Genomic DNA, 21,206 nt, shown 5'->3' with positions numbered 1-21,206 from the left:
TTGTTCTCTTGGGACACAACTTCAGATCTAATCTTACTGATCGAGTCAAAATACATAAGCAGGGAATAAATTACCAGAGGAGGAGCAATCTCAAGGAGAATCTCTTCATGGGGCAACAAAGATGGCTGCTACCATTAGTCCAAGAATAAGGAGAGTTTCCTGCTGAGATCAAAGATTCTATGGGCAGAACGATTGGCAATCCTGGAAGACTGCTTTACCCCAGGAGGTAGTCTGCTTTACCCAAGTTTGCCCAGGATTCAAAATTTTCAACCAGCCATAAACTGCAAAGTTGTCAGCGAACAATGCCTTATGTATAGCAACCCTATTTTGTGCATGGATGGAGAAGATCTCAGTCTACCATTGTGTAGGACCAAGGGTCAAGAATACAATCTTATTTTCCAATGGCTAGACCTGATCCAAAATCGAACTACCACAGTATATAGCAAGAGTATACTGTATTACCAAGGACAAATATTTGGTATTTACTGAAAATGTACTAATTTCATTAAACAATTGATTTTAAAATTCTAGACTGATAACATTATTTATCTGAATTTACAGTTCAGAGCTGCAAATATACTTAAGTGCAGGTACTAGCAACAGACTGATCTATTATATTAAAAAAGAGCTCAAAACCTGCAACATTATGCACCCATGAAATTCCCTTTACATTTACCAAGATGGTCACAGGGATGTGAATACCTTGGTAAATGTAAAACTAATTTGTGACTTAAAACTGGAGGACAATGATAATTTGCCCACAGATATACAGTCAATTCACTTTACAGTATATTCTGTGAAGCGCTTTGAGACGTCTAGAAGACGCGAAAAGCGCTATATCAAAATGCAAGGATTATTATTACCATATATATATTATATAACTCAGAGTGAGTACAGATCAGTAATCTCATCAAGGGATTCAGATGACGTCAGAAACCAAAGCAAGAGCTTTACAATTTGGATTTATATCAAATCATCTTCAATTGAAGTTCTCCCTTCATAAAATGGATGAAAACACTGCCTTGAAATGCCCCAATTAGGATTTCACGACATTTATTGTGCAGTTGGTGGGAGAACTTTGTTTTTGTTTGTAACTGGCAGCAGCACCACGGCAGACATTGAACACTCCATGCAGCTGATGCCCAATGACAGATTGTGACACGATCACTGGAAGTACATGAAGTGATAAGTGACAGCTGGTTAATTAGGAACAGTCAGGGAATATAATATCACAATCTGAAAACCACTCTGTAAGAATGCTAACATGACAATTCAAACCTTTTTGACATGACAGGAAAACAAAAGGTAAAACTGTTTTTAAAAAACAATTTCCCTCCCTTCACGACATTTCAAAAAAGCTAAAGGGGGGAAATAGAAAATATAAATGTTTCAACCAGAGCTGTAAAAGTCAATTTCGCTTCTGTATCAACAGTTGCATTTGTACACAGATCCAGACAATTTAATTATAAAATTGCAATTGAATTTTCGAGGGAGTTATTTGGATTCTTTCCTCTGATATCTTTATTTTAAAAATTATAGTGAGGAAGTGCTGTCTGCAAGTACATCACGATATCTAACATAAAAACCCAAATTATAGGGCTTTAGACAATAAGCAATTCCTGGCTTCGTACACTGCAAAATCAGAAACAAAACCTTCATTTATTTAAGTGCTTTTTCAGATCATTCATGATCATAATTATAACTGAATTCCCCTTTAATATCAATTGACCAATTTGTTTCTGTCCAGTTTAAGTGGATGTTTTGTTTATCACCGTTAATCACTTTCAAACATTCCAGTGTCTTACACTTAGCCAGACTCTCCTTTTTTTCCTGTTTATTTTGGAGTACGTTGCACAGTCAATAAAACTGGCAACAGAAAAATGGGCATCACAAAAGAATTCCTCCCACAACCTCATGAAAGCTCTTTTTAAATCCTGCTTTCTGTAAAGGGAAAATAAACTAACACAATTCCCCAATTAAAGATTCAGAAAAGCTCTACATTTAAACCATTCAGATGAATTCAGAAATTCCAAAGACTGATCTTTCTTTTCCCCTGATAACTAAGATTTTGTGGACTCTAGCAAACTGATTTATCAGCCATGTTCAAAGCCAAAGCAATTTCCACAGCTTTTGCTAATACATGGTTTATGCTTGAGTTATTGAGAAAAAATGGGTTTTGGGATTAAAATGAAGAAAAATTAAACCAAAGAAGCCGGGCATGTTTCAAAGACCAGATCTCTTTGGGTTCACAATAGCAGTCTAAGTTTCAGGCCTCACTGCGGATAAGATGAAGTCATTATTCATTCAGTCAAGGAAAAAAAGACTCAATTACCTCAACCTAAAGATGCTATCAATGAATGCAAAGTGCATATTTTGCTCTATTCATCTAAATCCCATTAAAAGTGAAAGGAATGATTTAATCTGGCCGTCTAAAGTTGGTCTTTTTTTGTAATAAAATAAAGAATCACTGTCTCGCAATATGCATAACCACTGACTGAGACTGTTCCCCTGCATCATAACAGCAGAAAAAACTGTGAAACTCTATACAGAAAATGCAGCAGAGAACCACTGTTCCCTTGGAAAAAAAAAGTCACTGCTTCAATGAACTGCCACCTCATAAATATGGTAAATTCTACTCTGCTCCAACAATGAAAAACAATTCTTGGTAAATAAATGTGTTGCATAACATTTTCACTTTCCCACACTGTGTAGCCATCACTTTCAATCTACACACAAGAAACATCTGATTGGTAATTGGTTCATCAAGAAAAAGAATGGAACACAAAACGTAAATGGAGGCTTCTATGACAAGCCATACTCAAGTCAGCACTTAATTAATAGGCAACTATGATAATCTGACAAAAATATAGTAAAACATCATATTAGATAAATAAAACAAAACTGTCTGCAAACAAAAAGTACTTTACACACAATAATAAATCTTAATGTGTTACTAATTACATTTGTACATCACTGGCTACCATTTCCTGAACCCTGGCTGTGAAGTGTTTGGGAAAGTGAGAGTTAAAAGGACACAAGTGGTATACCACTACATTAACTTTTTGCTTGGGAGTTTCACTTTGACAATTTGCAATGTGAATGAAAAACTGATAGAAATATTCATAGAATTAGATTTTGTACATTTTAAGGTGGAAAATAAAATGACATTTTCATCATGCAAGTGAATACTGTTTGAACACTTCTGATGCTAGCCCCAAACTCTGAACCACAAGTACTGTAAACATGCCACTTTCTCAAACAAGTTACACATTCTGGTGTGATGCAACATTTAAAAATCACACCTTCAGTGTGCATAGGTCAAATAGTCATTGTGAATGTGTGCTGCTATGTCAACCCCCCACCCCCCCCCCATTATTATACGTCTTTAAAAGTCACCCACAGAAACGTCACAATTTTTCTGTTTTGTAACAGATCATTTTGTATCTTAGGATGGGAACTATCACTATTTCTCCAGCAGTGTGGCAATGGCGATGATGATCTTATAGTTGCAATACAGGGGGGGAAAGTATGAAAAAATATTTAAAAGTATCTGGCTTTAGAAACTTCTGAATTTTACAGGCTCCAAAACACAAGTGTTCTTTGCTGCACGTTATACTGTGTAATTGGGTTCTGAAACAAATAAGTAATAAGCACATATACCCTTAAGCTCGGAATGGTTTTCTTCAAAATACCCTTTATTGATTTTTACAGTGTGAACAATGGTTACACCTTAGTTTCTATTTTATTATGTTCAAATTGAAATCTTTGCACGTCTGCAAATCAATGTTGCCATATTAATGAACAATTACACCGTTATCTGGTCAAGGATTGGTATTTATTTAAAAAAAAGGAGATAGAAACTTACTATGTCTATCACATACTCAGATGCTACTGAACAAAAAAAAATGTGCAAAGTATCAAAATGAGAAACCTGCTGTCCTATTACCCTCAGCAAAGATAATAAATCATCCTTTATGATTTCAGGAGCATCTATAATGTAGCACTGTCAACCCAATGTACTCACTTCAAATTCCATGCCACTTATTCTGCTAATTTCCTACGGACAAGGAAGTTATCAATTCTAAGAAGTATTTACTAGACCACCCAGTAACACTGAACCATCGAAGAAAGCACTCAACCTTTGCTATGGGAGGTTCATCCTGACGCTCAAATCCTTCACTTAATAAAAAAAAGTACACCTTTAGAAGTAAATCTGTGCAGGAATTCTTTAAATTCTTTAAATGCATTTTACATTCAACACAGGCTTTTATTTCTATTGCATAAAGTACATAGTAGTACACTTTCACTTCCATAAAGTTTTCAATTAAGAGTTGCAAGAAATAACTAAAATAATGATCTGGATTTAAAGCTAAACATACACTGAACATGAGTTCTTGGACAATCATTTGGTGCATATATAACTGCCTTTGTAAATCTGACTAACTTTAACTGTGGATTAGAACCTGGAACTGGAAAAGAATATCATAACATGTTGAATTATTTAAGTGATGGCATAAGTTCTTTAATAGTCTCTCAACCAGTCCTCAATCATCAAATAGCCTAGAAAAGGACATCATGTGTTCAACCACATATCTACGTCTGGACTTTACAAATTCACTTTACTATTCAGACCATGTTCAACCTTTATATAATTACAACATCCTAGACTTTTAAATGAATTCATCTAACTTCTACAGCAAGCCAATTTGTGTAGAAAATGTTTTAAAAAGGTCAATTTTCAGTTTTATTTTCATGTATATTAGAAACAAGTTTCACTTCCATTTTGGTTATTTTAATGACCTTATGAAATATTTCATTATCACTTTCATACTCCATGGCTTGTAAGAAATCCCAACAGTTTAGACTTGTGGGAAAAGTTGAACAGATTGACAGATAAAGGAAAAAGGTCTGTATTAATTTCCAAATAAAGAAATGCATGGAGTGGTATTTCACTATGATTATACTCCAAAGTACCAATTACTACACATCAGAAACTATAGCTGGTGACACTCTACAATAAAGGAAATAATTTCCAGTTGGAGAGACAGAAACTGTTAATATGCAGGGTTTGAGTCTACAAGAATCTCTGCAAAAGGAAGTAGCTAATAAGGTTTAATGATGCATGTCAGGAAGCCACAGTATGTAGGGAAACACAGCTGGCTTCATTTTGTAAACTCTTCGGTATACACAGCCTTCCAGTTCGACTGTCAGCTGTGCAAGTGCCACCAGGGACAATTTAAATCATAAATCAGATAATCCTGCATTTTATTTAAAAATCAGAGGAAACTACATTAATACTGTATGGCATGATAGAAAAGTTTCCCTTAATAAAGTTTACCAGATATACATAAGAATAATGGGGCTCATCTACCCATTTGAAAGGATTACTTTTCTTTGTCAATCTGTATTCTTCAACCAGCCTCCCGGGAGGAGGGTGGGGGGGGAATCTAAAACCCCTGGTTCTACACAAAACCAATAATTTATATGCATCGTTGTTTCTGCTGCAGAAAGGATCTTAAATTCTAGCATGATGTTTTAACTTTTTTGGGGGGTGTATTGGGAAGAAACTGTATACATAAAGAGGCTAATAAATTTCTCATTGAAGTAACCAGCATAATATCAAAGTATTGCGGTGAATGCAATGTGCAGGTGACAGTAATTAGCAGCAGATGACAGAAGTACTCTGAATTCATACCAGATGGTGGTTAAGGGTCAGTGAAAACTCGCAAACCCACCACAAGGAAACTGTTGTAAAGTACAATAACTATCAAACTTCCAAACACTCAAAAACAAATTAGTTATTCTACCACAGGAAGAAAACAATATTGCTATAACATTAAACTGTAATAAATTGGCACATTTGCAGTTGCTTCTTTCAAATCAGCTTAAATAATAACAAGAAAGAAAGTCTCAAATACAAAAATTCTGAATAAAAATAAAGCGCTGCTGTAAATGCAAGAGGTAATTAAATGACACAAGATCAAATTAATTCAAACTGTACAACTGCAATTTTTAATGGGCAACAAGTGGCTGAGTGTAACTTCGATGTACTCTGTTAGGCAGAACAGACGAGTCAAGACAAACGTTATGTCAACTGCGATCCCTTTCATTTTAAAAAAAGACACCATTCATCAGCGGTTTCCTAATCCGTGGCAACGATGTCCTGTATTTTAGTGGCTGTTGTCAATAGTCATGTCGCCAAATTATAATCAAAAGACAGCATTTTGCTGGTACAGCTAATAAACTTAATTAGTGTCTCTTTTAAAAATATGGCTCTAGTCGAGTCATAGTGATACAATTTTCCAAGTCTGCGCATAAGCTAACAGTTTTGACCAATTTTAGCACCTTGGACTGAATTCACAAAAGTAATTATATAAAGGTTTAATTTGCGCAACTGCCTAAACATAATGGGAATCTTGACATTTAACACAAGTTAAATATTTGCATAAATGAACCCGGTGGAGCATACAAGTTGCAACCAAGCAAAAGTCATGGGGGGAGGGTTAATTTAATTCTATCCAAATGTAATCTGAAACAAATCTTTATGGCTCACTGGGTAAATGCACCACATGCCAAACTGCTGAAGGACTGAATTCAGATCTGTGGTGAGTCAATCACAGAGAGCCAAGACCAAGTATCCGCACATTTCAGCACTTTCTTGAAATGATGATTATTAATATTGATCTGGCTTCACAAAAAAACACTTTAGCCCCAGTTTACCAGCAGAACTATACATTAACCTATTGCCAAGGTTAATGAAGGTTAACCACAATTTCTCTATCCTGGCCAACAATAAAACAGACACATACAAGAAATAAGAGGTCTTCTGAGAGCAGTAGGGTAAGAGGATCGGGAGGATGTCCCAAGGCACTTTCATATTTCAAAATATCCCACAGTATTTTTTTCACTACTTTGAAGATGAACCGGTTACTTAGTCAACAGTTAAATAGTCTCAGAAGTTTGAATGAATACTCATCTTCCAAATGTCAGGTAGGTAAGCAAGTGGAGCAAGAACGAAGTTGGGGAAGTGAACAGAAAGTGAACAACTCTACGTGAATAAATCAGATTTAAAATCAAAGTTCAACTATAGTTCTGCATTCAAAAACACAAAATTATAGAACCTTAAATTGTAACATTAAAACTGGAATATCATCAGCAAGGTCAACAAAGTCACCCTGTATGAACAAGGATCATTAGATACACGTGTGTGTGTATATATTATATATATAGCGAACAAATAGATTAAAGCTGATGGAATTTATAGTTTAGCTTCTTTGTCAGTACTTTTGTTGCACTGAAAATTAATTGCAATGACAACTATTTATATTAAACTTTAAAAAACAATAGGTTAGGCTCAGTTTGATGATCTACTAAAGAATAAAGTTCCTTGTCTTCTTAGGTCTCTCAAGCTGAAACAAAATTAGCTTCTAAAGCTTTAATCAACCACACTTTGGTTTTCCCTTTTTGATTTCCACCTGGTTTGAACTTGCCTCCAGTTTCATAGTTCGTATCCTTTCTTCATTATCAATGTAAATGGAATGAGGATGGATTTATCCCCAATATCAAGGCCTTAAACTGAAATTTGAGGCCTTGATACTGGGGCTAAATTCATCCGTTCTTAGCTTTTAAGTGAACACTCCATTAGACCAACTTTTGGTGCTCCCCAGATTCACTAATACTGTTCTGAATCTGCCTATGAGAATATACACCAGAATATCATCAGTGATTCTCCCTTCCTCAGCTCTACCATTTAGGTTCCCATCTCACCCAGTTTCAAAAGTCTTCAAAAACAAAAACTGACAAAACTCTGCAACCCACATCCGCTCCCATACCAGGTTCTGCCCAATCATTATGCTCAACCTTCCTAGAATTGGTTGACCCATTTCTCTGTGATCAAATGTAAGACCCTCATCTAAATCTTCAAATTCCTTTATAATCTTGACTCACTCTACCTCTGCAGTCTCCAGCCCTATTATCCCGATTCCCCAACCTATACCCTCTGCTCTTAGTCATTCAGCATACCCCCCAGCCCTGCTTTCTGGAACATTCTCTCAAATTCCCTTCTCCTGTGCCTTCCTTCCCCCTTCAAAGCTTCTTTGACACTGCTTGGTCAACATGATCTAAAGATATTACATAAAGATTTTGGTGTTGACACAGAAAATCATTCAGTCCAGTGACATGCATTACAAATGTAAGTGCATTTAATCTACAAACTCAGTCTTAAAATCCATGATGAAAAACAAGGCATTTTCCCATTTAACATTAAATGGGGAAAATCCACACACTCGCGTGACTGCTATTCTTCCTACGCCACAGTTACGGTTCACAGTGTTGTTGGCCAGGACACAGAGAGGAACTTCTCTTTTCAAATACTGTAAACTCTGACCCCTGGCTTATCCGGAATTCAAACCTATCCACACTAGGCCCGAAATGGAAAAATGAAAAATTTTCCACAGTCTCATGTGTAGAGTCCCGCGAGCCTACTTTCCTAGTGAGTGTCCCCACCTCACCAAGCTCGATGGCCTTTAGTAGCCAGGCAGGGATGTCGTTGAATCCCACAAGCAGAAGACAATTTATTCGCTATCTTCTGCTCACAGGATTCAAATAATTACAATGCCGGTACCGGGAGTTGTTGAAAAAAGCTGATAAATGGCAGAACTGGAATTGGAATTACACTTAGCGGGAAATTCACAGATCACCTGAACCGATCTTCCTCCACCTCACCCCACTGGTCCGGCTATCCAGGGGTTCAGCATATTGTCAATTAATAAAAGGAATGGAGTCTTATTTTAGGTTTGAAGGATTACTTCTGCCCTTGTAGGAGGATGTAGGCATGACACTCTCTAATGAGGGGATGATACTGTAAGCTGTATGTCATAAATAAGATTATCACACACACTCCCATCATTTTATAGACCTACAACTGTGTTATTTAAGGTAACAAAATGTAGAAAATAGAAAATGTATTTTAAAAAAATGTACTGCAACACCATCAGAACAGAATGCAAAACACTGAACTGTCATCCATATAAATTGCTCCCAAGACAACTAAATTTCCATCCAGTGATTTGCTTATGAGCGTATTTTCTCAGAACATATCATTAGCAACCACTTAGAGACAGTAAAACAGAGTTATTTTGTATTGCCTGATGGACACAGATAACTATGCCCTGTAGGAGGCAGTCAAGTTTTGTCAGTAAACTGTAATCGTTCCTCTTAAGAATTCCACATCTAAAAAGGTACATAGCAATTTTAATAAAACTAACAGTGCTGTAACACCGTAGCAGATAGCAAAGGACTGATCAAAACATTTTATATGATAAAATATTCAATAAAGCAATGCAATCATTAAAAATAGCATTTTGTTGGAAAGAACATCACACATACACACCCAATCCATATGCAGGATTAGCCAGCTGCTGGTAAAATGTCACTCCTTATTGCTTAAAAAACTGCTATCCCCTGTTGGTTAATTAAAATCGGCAATTGACCTTTATCAATGGCAAGCACAACTTTATCTAAGAAATTTGTGTCTAAATTCATTAATTACCGGCTATACTTCCAAAAATACAAATAAATCACAAGGCAAAACAGAAATCAATATAAAAAGTTTAATTTAGCAAATGTACTGAGTTCCTTCAATTTAGAGAATATTTTAAAAGTTTTCACCTGATCTTGCTAAATAATTTTCTTTAGTAAGTGTTGAAGTATACTTTACAAATTTTATATTACTTCATTATGAATGCCCATTAGATCTCACTCAAATACAGCGAGCAGCCAGTACAGCAGTTCATATATAAATACTAATGACTGTATATGCCATCAAACTTGCTTCTGCAAATTCAGAACTCTTGAAAAGGCTGAAATGTTTGGGCAAAATTTCTAATTTAATTCCTACAATGATTGTTACTAAATCATTAAAATATCAGATGGTATTATAAACAAATTAACTCCCCTAGCAAAAACTGCTTTCGATGCAGTTCCCAATTTATCCCGTAAATATGTACAAAGTGAGTCACTATTCATTCTAGCAGGCAGAAACCAACTGTAGTGGGATTCTCTGCCAAGCAGGAACAGAAATCTTCTTGTATAATTGCTCGATGTGGAGATGTGAGAAAAACGTGAAAGCTGTTCAGCTCGGGTTGGCCAAAATTTGGACATGTGCAACAGAATTCTCCATCCATTCTAAGTCAATTTATCACTGTGAGTGACTAAAATCTGCCACTTAGTCAAAGACTATGGTTGCTGCCAACATCTTCTAGGCTTTTGCAGTAATACACCCATACTATTTACAATTTTTAAAATACATATTCACTGTACATTTTCCCCCTATTTTCTTTCATACTTCAACTGAGTGACGCTCCATCTAGTGGAGCAGTCAAAACATCCCACTGGGATTGGCAAGCGATGGTAGTCAATCCAAACTCATGACCTTTTGGCTGGGAATTAAGCGTTCAACAACTTGAACTATTAGGCCTGTTGAAATCCATATTTCTTGAACTTATGTTCACAGAGATTACGGTTTCTAACTCTACTCTATCAGTGTGAGTGACTAAAGATTGCCATTTAGCCTCTATACAAAGATTATGGTCGTTGCAAACATATTCTAGGCTTGTGCAGTAATCTTAAATGTACTCCCCAGTTTGTATCAGGTAAGAAAATAATAGAATGATATGTATTGTGCAGATGGATACATAAATGAATTGCTATTTATACCTCAATTTAAATTTGAGTAATCCAAGATCTGAAATTAACTGGCTAAAATTATAAATGTTTGTTGGTGCATTGATTTATAAAAAATGCCCCACATTCTTTTACATTTTTGCTGATAAAATTGCTTTTAAACATTATAAAGACCAAAACTTGTAATATGAAAGTGTTACAGGGGATTTGTTGCTAAAATACTAGAATAGCATTTACAAGCTATTCTAATTTTGAATCAAATCAGTGTCCCCTAACCTGGAGTACAATGCAAGGCTAAACCACCACCTGCTATATTTCAAAGTAGGAGAGATATTGGCATTTTATATTGAGTTATTTTCAATTGATGTAAATATTCTTTATTTCTGAACAGTAAGCTATTGTTAGGGCTAATCTCAGTAAGGCCATTACCAAGCATTGAATGGTCAGCAAGTTTGAATAATAATGCTCACTTTATTCGTTGCTGTATGTGACAACTTCTGATGTAACAGCTACAATTCTGCTGCTTTGTAAAGCTTACGTACGATTTTCCAAACTGTCATCTGGTGGCAGTATTTTGCGAATTAGTATAAATATGAATAGCTTTGTTTCAACAGTGAAATGCATTAAAAATGTTAAACTTCTCGCAACACTTGAATGTTAAAAAAGGTTTAGTTAGCCCTATTATGCTATGCACAATTTTAAGGATATTAAAATCATTATCAGAGTTAACAATTCATTCTGAAGGAAAGCATAATGGTAGAACCCATTATTATTCCCACAATGATTCAGATCACCTTCCTCTGTGTCACCGAGACATTTGAAAGCATCTTTTTATTAGAAACACAAATCAATATGCTCCAGGGTTTACAATAACCGCTGCAGGCAATTTGTACCATCACTCCTTTCACAGAGATCCTACTCTTAGAATAACTTAGGACAATGAATACTATGAAATGACTGACTGTCACAATTGACTAGTTGTAGTGTCTTTTTTGATAAGCTCTATCATGTAAGTCCCTATCAACTATGCCACATAATTTAGACTTATCAAGGATAAATACAATAATAATGCCCGAGACATCACAAATTACATTTACATAAATGTGTTAAGTGCCATTATTAATAAAATGCAACTAAAACCAGGATCCAACACTTTATTTTCTAAAACTGCATTCAGCAATCTACATTGAGGAACGTTTCTTAAGGAATTTGGATCTAGGCTCCATTTTTTTTAAACTCATCTGTCTGATTACTATTTAAAGTTGCACAGAATATTTGTCATCAGCAAAGAGGTAGCATAATGTAATAACAATTGTTTTTTTTAATAATGTACAAATAAAGCTTTTAGGGCAATAACAGTACATGGAACTATGCAAATATTAAGTGAAAATACTGTGGTTAACTGAATACAGAACAGAAGCACTGCAAAACCAATAACAGCAAAAAGGAATGAAGTATTGATGCCAAAGGTCCTTAAAGCGATCACTGAGCTGGTCGACATTCTTACTGAGCCAAAATGCACTTTATAGATTAGGTGCACTAAAACCATTTTGATCAATTATGTTAAACATGACCATTTTTAAGTAAATTTCATTCATTGTTGTACACATCTGAATCATTTCTGCCTGAAAGCACATTTCCTCCCGACATGAAAGGCACAATCTTGTTGTTGTTGTTGACACAAAAATATATATTTTAAGTACGTTGAAATGGTATCCCATAACAAAAAGAAATTGGCGAGACTCCTGAAATTTCAAATTAGGTTACCTTTAGAATACATAATGAATTATACAAAATTTGAGGCCATAGCTTTTACTTCTTTTCTTTTGACTTGTATGGACTTTTGGTACTGATTTGCATCATCTAAAATCATTCCTCCTAAACCTCAAACTTATCCATGAAGATAAAAGCTAAGCAGATGAGCACATTTCTCCCATCTTCATTCGATAGGACAGTTTTCCCAAAATGAGTATTTTTTTTTAGGCTTCTTCATTTGTCCTTTCTATAGCTTGGAGAAGTTTTTTTTTTTGCTTTTGGCTGCTAACTGGAGCTTCTCTCTCATTGCATCTGGGTTGTGCAAGTGTTGAAGGTGATCCAATCATTGGATCAAATATGTCAGTCTGCTCAGTTCATACCACTCTCGTCTGAGTAAGAAGGATGTGGGTTTAAGTCCCATATTGGGACTTTGAGTTCATAATCTAGGCTAACAGTCTAATATAGTGCTTGCAAAGGGTTGCATTGTTGAGGTTGACCACATTTTTCCACCTCTGTCACATTGCCTGCCTCCGTCCGTACCTCACAACCAAAGCAGCCAAAACCCTCATCCAAGACTTTGTCACTTCCCGGCTAGACTATTCCAATGCCTTCCTCGCTGATCTCTCCAGCTCTATCATACACAAAACTCAACTAATTCAAAACTCTGCTGCCCAGATTCTCACCCACACAAAACTCTGTACCCCCATCACACCAGTCCTTGCCAGACTCCACTGTCTCCTGATTACCGAATGGATTGATTTCAAGATCCTCTCACTGATTTTCAAATGACTTCATGCCCTCGCACCTCCCTACCTATCCGATTTTCTTACTCCCCCACTCCACCACCCACTGCCTCCACTCAGCTGGTTCCGGCCTCCTGTTTGTCCCTCATCTTCTCCACTCCACCATTGGTGGCCATGCCTTCAGCCACTACACCCCGAAACTCTGGAAGTCTCTCTCTCAAACCGTGAGCCGGAAAATCTGGCTAACTGATTTGGATCTCCCCCCTATTTGACTGGTTAGCGGAGTTTAGTGTATAACTACTACAGGGTATAAACCTGGCCCAGACAAGTTCTCCTATATGCAGTCTCGCTTTTTACACGAATCTGCTCCAAAGTTGCGGATGACTTCTTGTTACAGGTTCTTCTCCGACGGGCCTTGGGAGCTTTGCTATGCTGATAAGATGGTGGACAACTTCCAGGTCAAATGTGACACCCTAAATGAAACCAATTAGATCTTCAGACACCCAAGGCTCTGCATTTGGGTTCTTGCCTCCACATCTCCTCATTTACCTAAGGTCACTTCTCCACCCTATTTCTTGATAAGTTTAACATTTTGGCTTGGCTGCTTCACAGAATACACTCAACACAGGATACTGCTTTGAACTTTGTATCCTGTTACCATCTTTGGACATCTCTCTCCCTTCTATGCAGGAAGTGGCATCAGCAGCCGGCCTTCATCAGAAAATGCCATCAGCTGCGCTTCTTGCAAGCAGTAAAGCACTCAGGAAATTATGTATTGGCAGCCATTTGGGCTTTGTGCCCCATTATAATGTTTTTTGGGGCATTATGCACTTGAAAGTGCATTTTAGGGTTATACTGTACACAAGCATACATGCAGTGATTGTCTTTACTGTAATATTGATATATTGTACTTTTTGGTATATGAGTGGCTATTAGCCGTTGACTAAGATTCTAGTTGCACAACTGAGCCTCTCTCCCTACTTTTGCTTTTACACTGTATTTGGCAAATTTGATTCTCATTTTAGATCGATCGAATATACACATTAAGATCTTGTTCTACGGCTCAACAAATTTTGCATAGTACTCAGTTTCTCAACCAGCTTCTGTTTCAGGCAAACTCCGCATTTGGAAATATGGCTTCTGGTTTTGTAGTCACGTGTGCTCAAAAGGTTAATGACTACTTCACAAGCATTCCAAATACAATACAAGAAAGCAATGTTAAAAAAAACATGCCTCATAAATAATAGCACTGACAAATATTAGCAATTAAATTTATAAGAATAATGCTGATTAAACAAGAACTTGCCTTATTTTTGGGATTGGAAGTATTCATCACACTGCGAGTTTCTTTGCCTGTGTAAATTACCACACCTATCACTGTACCTGCAAAGATAAAGCTAGAGTAAAAATATATATTACGTAAAGATGTGCGACAACATAGGTAAGCATGACATCCACTTCCAAACAACTATACAGTAAACCAGTCTCTGGGTATCCCAAATTCAGACCTAGCTGGATCTGGCCCGAAACGAAAAAATTACAAAGAATTTCCATAGGTCCTTGTATTTGTAGACTCCCATCAGCCCTCTCTCCGAGCGCACACCCCTGCCTCAATGTGCTTCCTGGCATTCAGTGACTAGGAATATCGATAGCTTATTTGCTATCTTGCTCGTGCAATTCAAACAATTAGAATGCCAGTAATGGCAATTTTCGGCAATGAATAAAGCCGGTGCCACAAAATGGCAGCATCAACATTGTAATTACACTTAGCTGGGAAATCCAATTCACCAGACCGATCTCTCCTCCATTGGTCCAGTCAGCCAGCCAAGGTTTTAGTGCATCTAAGAAATGTAGTTAGACCTCAAAACCAGGTATTGTGGTTCTTACTTCTATGCCATTCTCATTGGCATAACCTCATACATGAAGAATGGCTACACTGGTGAGGAACCAGAGGGCAGACAGCACCTATCAAACAATACTCCAACATGAGTCAGTGTCTTTGAAAGATGAGAAAGAAAAGGAGTGATGAGTGACAAAAAAACTGGGGCAATCTATAAGAAGTAGATTTAAATAGAAATAATAAAAACCTTAAATGCGACTAATTTTCATGCTGGACTGCTTGTTTTAAAACAAAAAATTGCATCAAAAAGAACTCCTTTTTATCAATTCAATACCTTGGTTTCATTCATAAAATATTTAGAACCAAATTTTAAACAAAGTACAGATTTATTACACTACTTTCAACAAGGACAGGAAAGATAAAAGAAATACAAAATAGTTCTAAAGTTATCGGGACCACGAAAAAAAATTAATCACGTTTGTCACAGCTGTCTCCAAGGCAGAGGAGAAAAAAATTAGCAAATAACTCATTAAAGGTACTAAATTACAGTAGAGATAGACCAGCATCACAATGAGCATGGTTAACAGATGAGAATTTCAACCTTCTGACATGAATCACCCATGAAACACAGCAGCTTCTCTGACCTACACATGCCCTTTCTACATTAAACATCCATTTATCATAGAATGCAACAGAGATTGGTGAGGTTACCACACATTACTTAAATATATATATATACTTAAATTACGAAACATCTCTCTAGTCTGATGTTTCCCACCATTTATTAATCGTAAAGAGGAACAAAGCTTTAAAAAAATGCTTACTTCAAATTAATTTTATTTATGGAGTGAATGTTGAAAGAAATATCAATGTGCTGAGCACTTGTGAATATCCCTGCGGTCACTTAGTTAGACAAAATCTTGTTTAGACAACCAGTCACTACATGTCGAGGTCAATCTGTGGGTCAAGGTCAGGCGAGGAAGGGGTGCTTAGGGAATTGTGTGGGGAAACACCTCAAAACCTTCAGCTCCTATTGCTGCTTCACTGACAATTACAGAGGAGACAGGCCACAGATCGATACTGTGGAGGATCACTAACAGCAGACTGATGCAAGTATATGAGGTTCAATGCACTGTGGAAAAATAAGATGCAATAAATCCAGACGATAAGTGTCCCATTAGTATTTTTATTAGTTGATGCCATTTCTGAAAGGTTTATTAATAAGGTATAAGTGGTATATTGATACAAGAAGGTCCCTGTTGGATATTACAAAACAAACCTTAGGGATAATATAGCAATGTACAGGGGAAATGCATTCGCTCAGCATTTGTTTCAACTAATGGCTTGTAATAAACCATCCTAGCAGCTATTGCTATCCCAACAGAGGGAAAAAGTCAATTCTTTATTTAAAATTACAGAGGATCCCAATTATACGCAATAGGTCAGCGATGTTGCAATAGATCAGCAATGATCCAAACACTGCAAGCAAACGTATAAAAAATAGCTCACTAACTGTGTATTGGTTTAAAGTAATTGGGATACAGCAAAAACTTGCGTATAATTGGGACTTCTACAATTTAGGTTTCTCTGGCATTGAAATAGATTATGGCATTTCTATGTATTAAATAAAACATATCAGGGTGGAATAAGCGGGAACAAAATAGAAAAAATAAATTTTAAATAGGAGGAAAGAAAACATCCGGTTCAAATTAACCAATAACTTAAACGGTGTGCATTATGCATGATAACACCATATATAACAACTTGCATTTACATAGCACCCTTCACGCAGGCAGAAGCTTGGAGCACTTATATTCATATACACATGGATTTACATCAGAATTAAAATTGCACCACTTACTGCTACAGTGATTCAAGCAGCTGGAAAATTTGAACAAATTCAAGCTAAAGAGCTGTATGGTGATCACGTGATGGGACTTCAAGGCAGCAGGATAAGAGATTTGGGAATGTGAAGGGCATGTTTAAGATAGAGACAAGGAAATAATCAGAAAGAGGATAAAAATAACTGGAATGGATTACCAGCAAAGATGGTCAAGGCCAACTTGACACTGAATTAAGTTAAGAACCAGCTCGATGCTACAATGAATGGACAAATAGGGTAGGTACAAATTAATTGGTTTTAAACCAAAGTTTGGGAGATACAGCATAAAAGATTTAGGTGTGATCTTAACTGATATTTTCTGCATCCTAGAGAGACAAAAGCTGGACTCTTAAGTTGAATAGTCAAGAAATCCATAAGGGGTCATGGTCTCCAGATCAGAAGGGGGAAAGAAAACCATTTAGGTTTCACTATGTTATGCGGAGAGTGCTGAACGTGCGGAACATATTGCTTGTTGCTAGGGAGGGGAGCGTGTTGGAAACGTACAAATCACTTCAACCCCTAGGACCTGCCTACCCCTCAAAACTGTTCAAACCCCAAACCTCTGGCCACCTCTTCACTCAGCTGGCTCTGACCTTCTGCATGTCCCTTGCCCCTATGTTCCACCATCAGTGGCTGTGCTTTCAGTCACTATGCCCCAAAACTCTGGTACTCCATCTGCCTTGCCTCCTCTCTTTGCCAGTCTTACGATCGCACCTGAAAACCTTCTTCTTTACCATGACTAAAAAGTCGTTTTCTTTCTCCCCTGTTGTGTATTAAGCTCCTCCATTGTTAACCGCTCCCAAGATGTTACCCTGCATGAAGGGAACTATATGGATGCAAGTTGTTGTCGTCATCAATTTGAAACCCCAATAAAAAAAATTATATTAAAAATACTGGAAATATTAATTATCAAAATATTATAAAGAACTTCAAAATTTGTAGAAATTCTCAACAATCTACAAATCATTCTGGAAACGTATAACCTAGAATCTGAGGTCTAAAAGTAATGCCTACCAAAGATTTGGAAATGTTAATATGATGAAGTCACGTGATATGAGGAGAAAAACAAATGTTCAAATGCACTCACCTGAAGCTACTACTGTGCTGGCCCACAGTGCGTTTTCTGTGCCTAGACTTTCATGGATGGATGGGTCACTGTCTTCCTGCAATTAAATACATTATTGTTTGAAAAAATTAACTCAAGGGTTTATATGAAATGTTTCCTTTTGTTATCTGTGATGCTCACCACTAGTAAATAGAGTTACAAAGGATAAATGATATTTTGCATTTCTTGACCTTTAATTATGCTATATCTTTGAAAGTGAGTGCTGGGAAGTAATTTGGACCATAGTGGGCATCATAATCAAATACCATTCCTGTCTCCAACCAACATATAAACGTGTACATTTGACACCCTGCCGCCCTGAATAACCAATTTATTTGGAAAAATGTTGGCAAGGTTGAAAAATATCATGGAATCTTTATGTCCACCCGAATCAGCAGACAGAACCTTGGTTTACCATCTCATCCAAACAATGGCATCTCCAATAGTTTTATTCCCCAATCCTACCAGTGGTGTCAGCCTAGACTCAAGATCCTGATGTGGAGCTTGAACCCGTAATATTCTAACTCAGAGGTAATAGTTGTACCAACAGAATAATGCTTAATTAATATATTGATTGAAAGTCATGTATAGCAGAAAAGGGAAGTAAATTCGCTAGGCTACAATATCAGTTTCTTAAAGGAACTGCATTGGAGATATTTTTTTTTACAATCCCAAATCAGTCAAAATCACATAACTGTACAAGCAATCTTCCCAGAAGATTGACTCTCTCTCTCTCTCTCTCTCACTCTCTCACTCTCTATTTCTCTATCTGCCTTTCACTGTACATAGATTTTTTTTTAATTCCAGTTATTATCCAAATTACAGAAAAACTGAAACTATTTAACTGTGATTTTTTTTCAGGCTCAGAGTTTAAACTTTCTTCGAATAGGGAGAGTATGTGAAGTGACCACGTGTATGCTGATAATTCAAGGGGAAGAGTACTCTGATCATTTTATTCTGAACCAAAACTTTCTTAAATTCTGAACCATACAATGCAATACAATTTACATTTATGTAGCAAAGTTTACATCGCGAGTTCGTTCCAAAGCACTTGACCATTTTGACTGGCACTAGAGCTGAGGGCAGGAGCTGAGGGATCTGTGGAGGGGAAAGATGACCGAAAGTGCAGTCAATAAGGAACATTTTGCAGCATACCTTCAGAGGAGAGAAGGAGGGAGTCAGAGGGACCCGAGAATGGAGTTCCAGAGGGTGGGTTGCTTAGTGGCCGATATGCTTAGGTAAATCCCATCAGGAATGTCTCAAACTTTTTTTTAAAAATTCAGAGACTAGATGAAGGGCTGAGTTCCTTAGCACAATACATCATTAAAAANCAGAAATAAGACCAATAAGATCAAGTGGTTAACTGAAGTGAAGCTTGGGTTTGTAGGAACCTTGCACGTTATAGGAGAAAAGGAAGTCTGAAGTAGCAATTCCTGGGAAAGATGAATGAGTCGGAGACTTCAATACAGCACAATGTCCAAGGAGGAAAGAAGAGTATGTAGGATATTGTTATCTCCTGCTTGAAAGGAACAAGTGGCCAAAGTTGCGCGGAATAGTAACCCAAAGAAACATGAATAAAACTGAGACGACCAGAGAGGATAAAAGGTCAGAAGGATCACCTATTGAATGAGTAGCTTTTTCTGATGCCCTGTCCACAAGCTTGAATTAACTATCGGAACAGTTTCCTCAGATATGCAAGTATTATCAGAATGTCAATGGAAGAAGAGAAATTAGGAAGAGGCAGCAGCTAATCTTTCGACTTGAACTGAGAGGTGAAGAAATGTTGTCTACAAGGAGCTGAAAGAAACAAGATTGTTCGCCAATGAAAGTCATGGAATGCAGATTAAACATTGATGATTTGGCTATTTTATTGTAAAAGGTGTGAAGGTTTTATGCACGAGGTACTGCAATCTCAAGGAAATTGATGAATGCAGAGTGGAATTATCAGTGTGGATAGGCTGGATAAAGAAGTCATTGACATGGTGAACCAATAAACTGGGAAAGGGGAGTCATAAAAAAAACTCCAGAGTTGAAGTTAAAGTATCACAGATGGACAATTAACTGGAGCAACTTGAGAAGATAGGAGATAATAAAGATCATAACTTTGGTGGAAGACAGAAGATAGCTTGCTTAAATGTGCCAGACTCTGGCAAAAGGTTTTGTTTGTCTTGCACATCTCAAAAGTAGTTACTAGTTTCAGAGATGTGCAACATAAGTAAGTCATTCACCAGTGGGGCAACCATGCCGAAAAACTATACAGAGGATTAGGGTGGATGTTTAAGGTGATGGATAATTTAAGACCTAACAAAAGTTCCATGAGACCGGAAAAAAACATAAACATGAACTTGCATGCAATGGGTTGTGGGTTTGATGAGCAAAACAAATCCCACTTTGAAGATAAATGTAAGCATATTTTCAAAAAGGAAAGATGAACTGGAAATAGGCAAGGCAAACAACAGGAGTAAATTCGGAGGTGCAATACTCTACCACAGTTTTCATCAGAGCAAAGACACAACACATTACGTAAATAAGATTAGATTCATATTAGTTTAGCATCATTCTACTTGCAGTTCATGACAAAAGCACAGAAGTGCTTTTTATTTAGATCAGAGCTCCATCATTCAATACTATCGTTTAAATGTACAAAAGAGGAATAATGCAGCTTCTGGATAAAGCTCTCACATGTCAGATCCACGGTTTATTCTATTTTCTTTGTAAAAAAAATGAAAGCTATATTGAGGATTCTTAGCTCGGTTGTTTTCAGGATTTCTGCACTAAACTGTTTTCTTGACCACTTTCTCCTCTCCTAGATGCATTGGACTTTCCATCCCTTCTGCAAGGAGAGGGAGAAAAAACATTGTATACCAATCAAGAAAACACTGATTGCTACATTTTCCCTCCCTAACCTCAGGTCACTAAGACCAATTTCAGTGGCTGACTGCTGCATTGGCTGAGATCAACTAACCACCGCTAACAGGGGTGTAATTCATTTGCAGCATTTGTAGCTACTCATTGAGAAAAGTTGTTGAGCCCTGGGGGAGCGGGGGGGGAAGGAGGGGAACCTCTCTTTTTGATTTTCAAATAAAGTTCATTCGTTTACAACAGCAAAGCTGTGGCAATTTGAGTGATAAGGAGGACAGGCCATGTAACTGCTATTTGTGATATAAATAACTGTGACTGTGCCTGCCAAAGTGTAGC

The 21,206-nt window shown here is 36.9% G+C and overlaps 1 protein-coding gene across 1 annotated transcript in view; it reads right to left on the bottom strand.

Annotated features, from left to right (window-relative positions):
- atp9b (ATPase phospholipid transporting 9B) overlaps positions 1-21,206 on the bottom strand; it is a 148,938-nt gene that overhangs the window by 61,167 nt on the left and 66,565 nt on the right. The window contains exons 10-11 of the mRNA XM_007900576.2: positions 17,991-18,066; positions 14,488-14,564 (exon numbers count right to left, since the gene is read on the bottom strand). Of these exons, the coding sequence (XP_007898767.1) occupies positions 14,488-14,564; positions 17,991-18,066 (153 nt within the window). The remainder of the gene's footprint in view (positions 1-14,487; positions 14,565-17,990; positions 18,067-21,206) is intronic.

Source organism: Callorhinchus milii, unplaced genomic scaffold, assembly GCF_018977255.1.
Source record: "Callorhinchus milii isolate IMCB2004 unplaced genomic scaffold, IMCB_Cmil_1.0 Scaffold2, whole genome shotgun sequence".
NCBI lineage: Eukaryota > Metazoa > Chordata > Chondrichthyes > Chimaeriformes > Callorhinchidae > Callorhinchus > Callorhinchus milii.
This window is presented reverse-complemented; position numbering and strand designations above follow the sequence as displayed.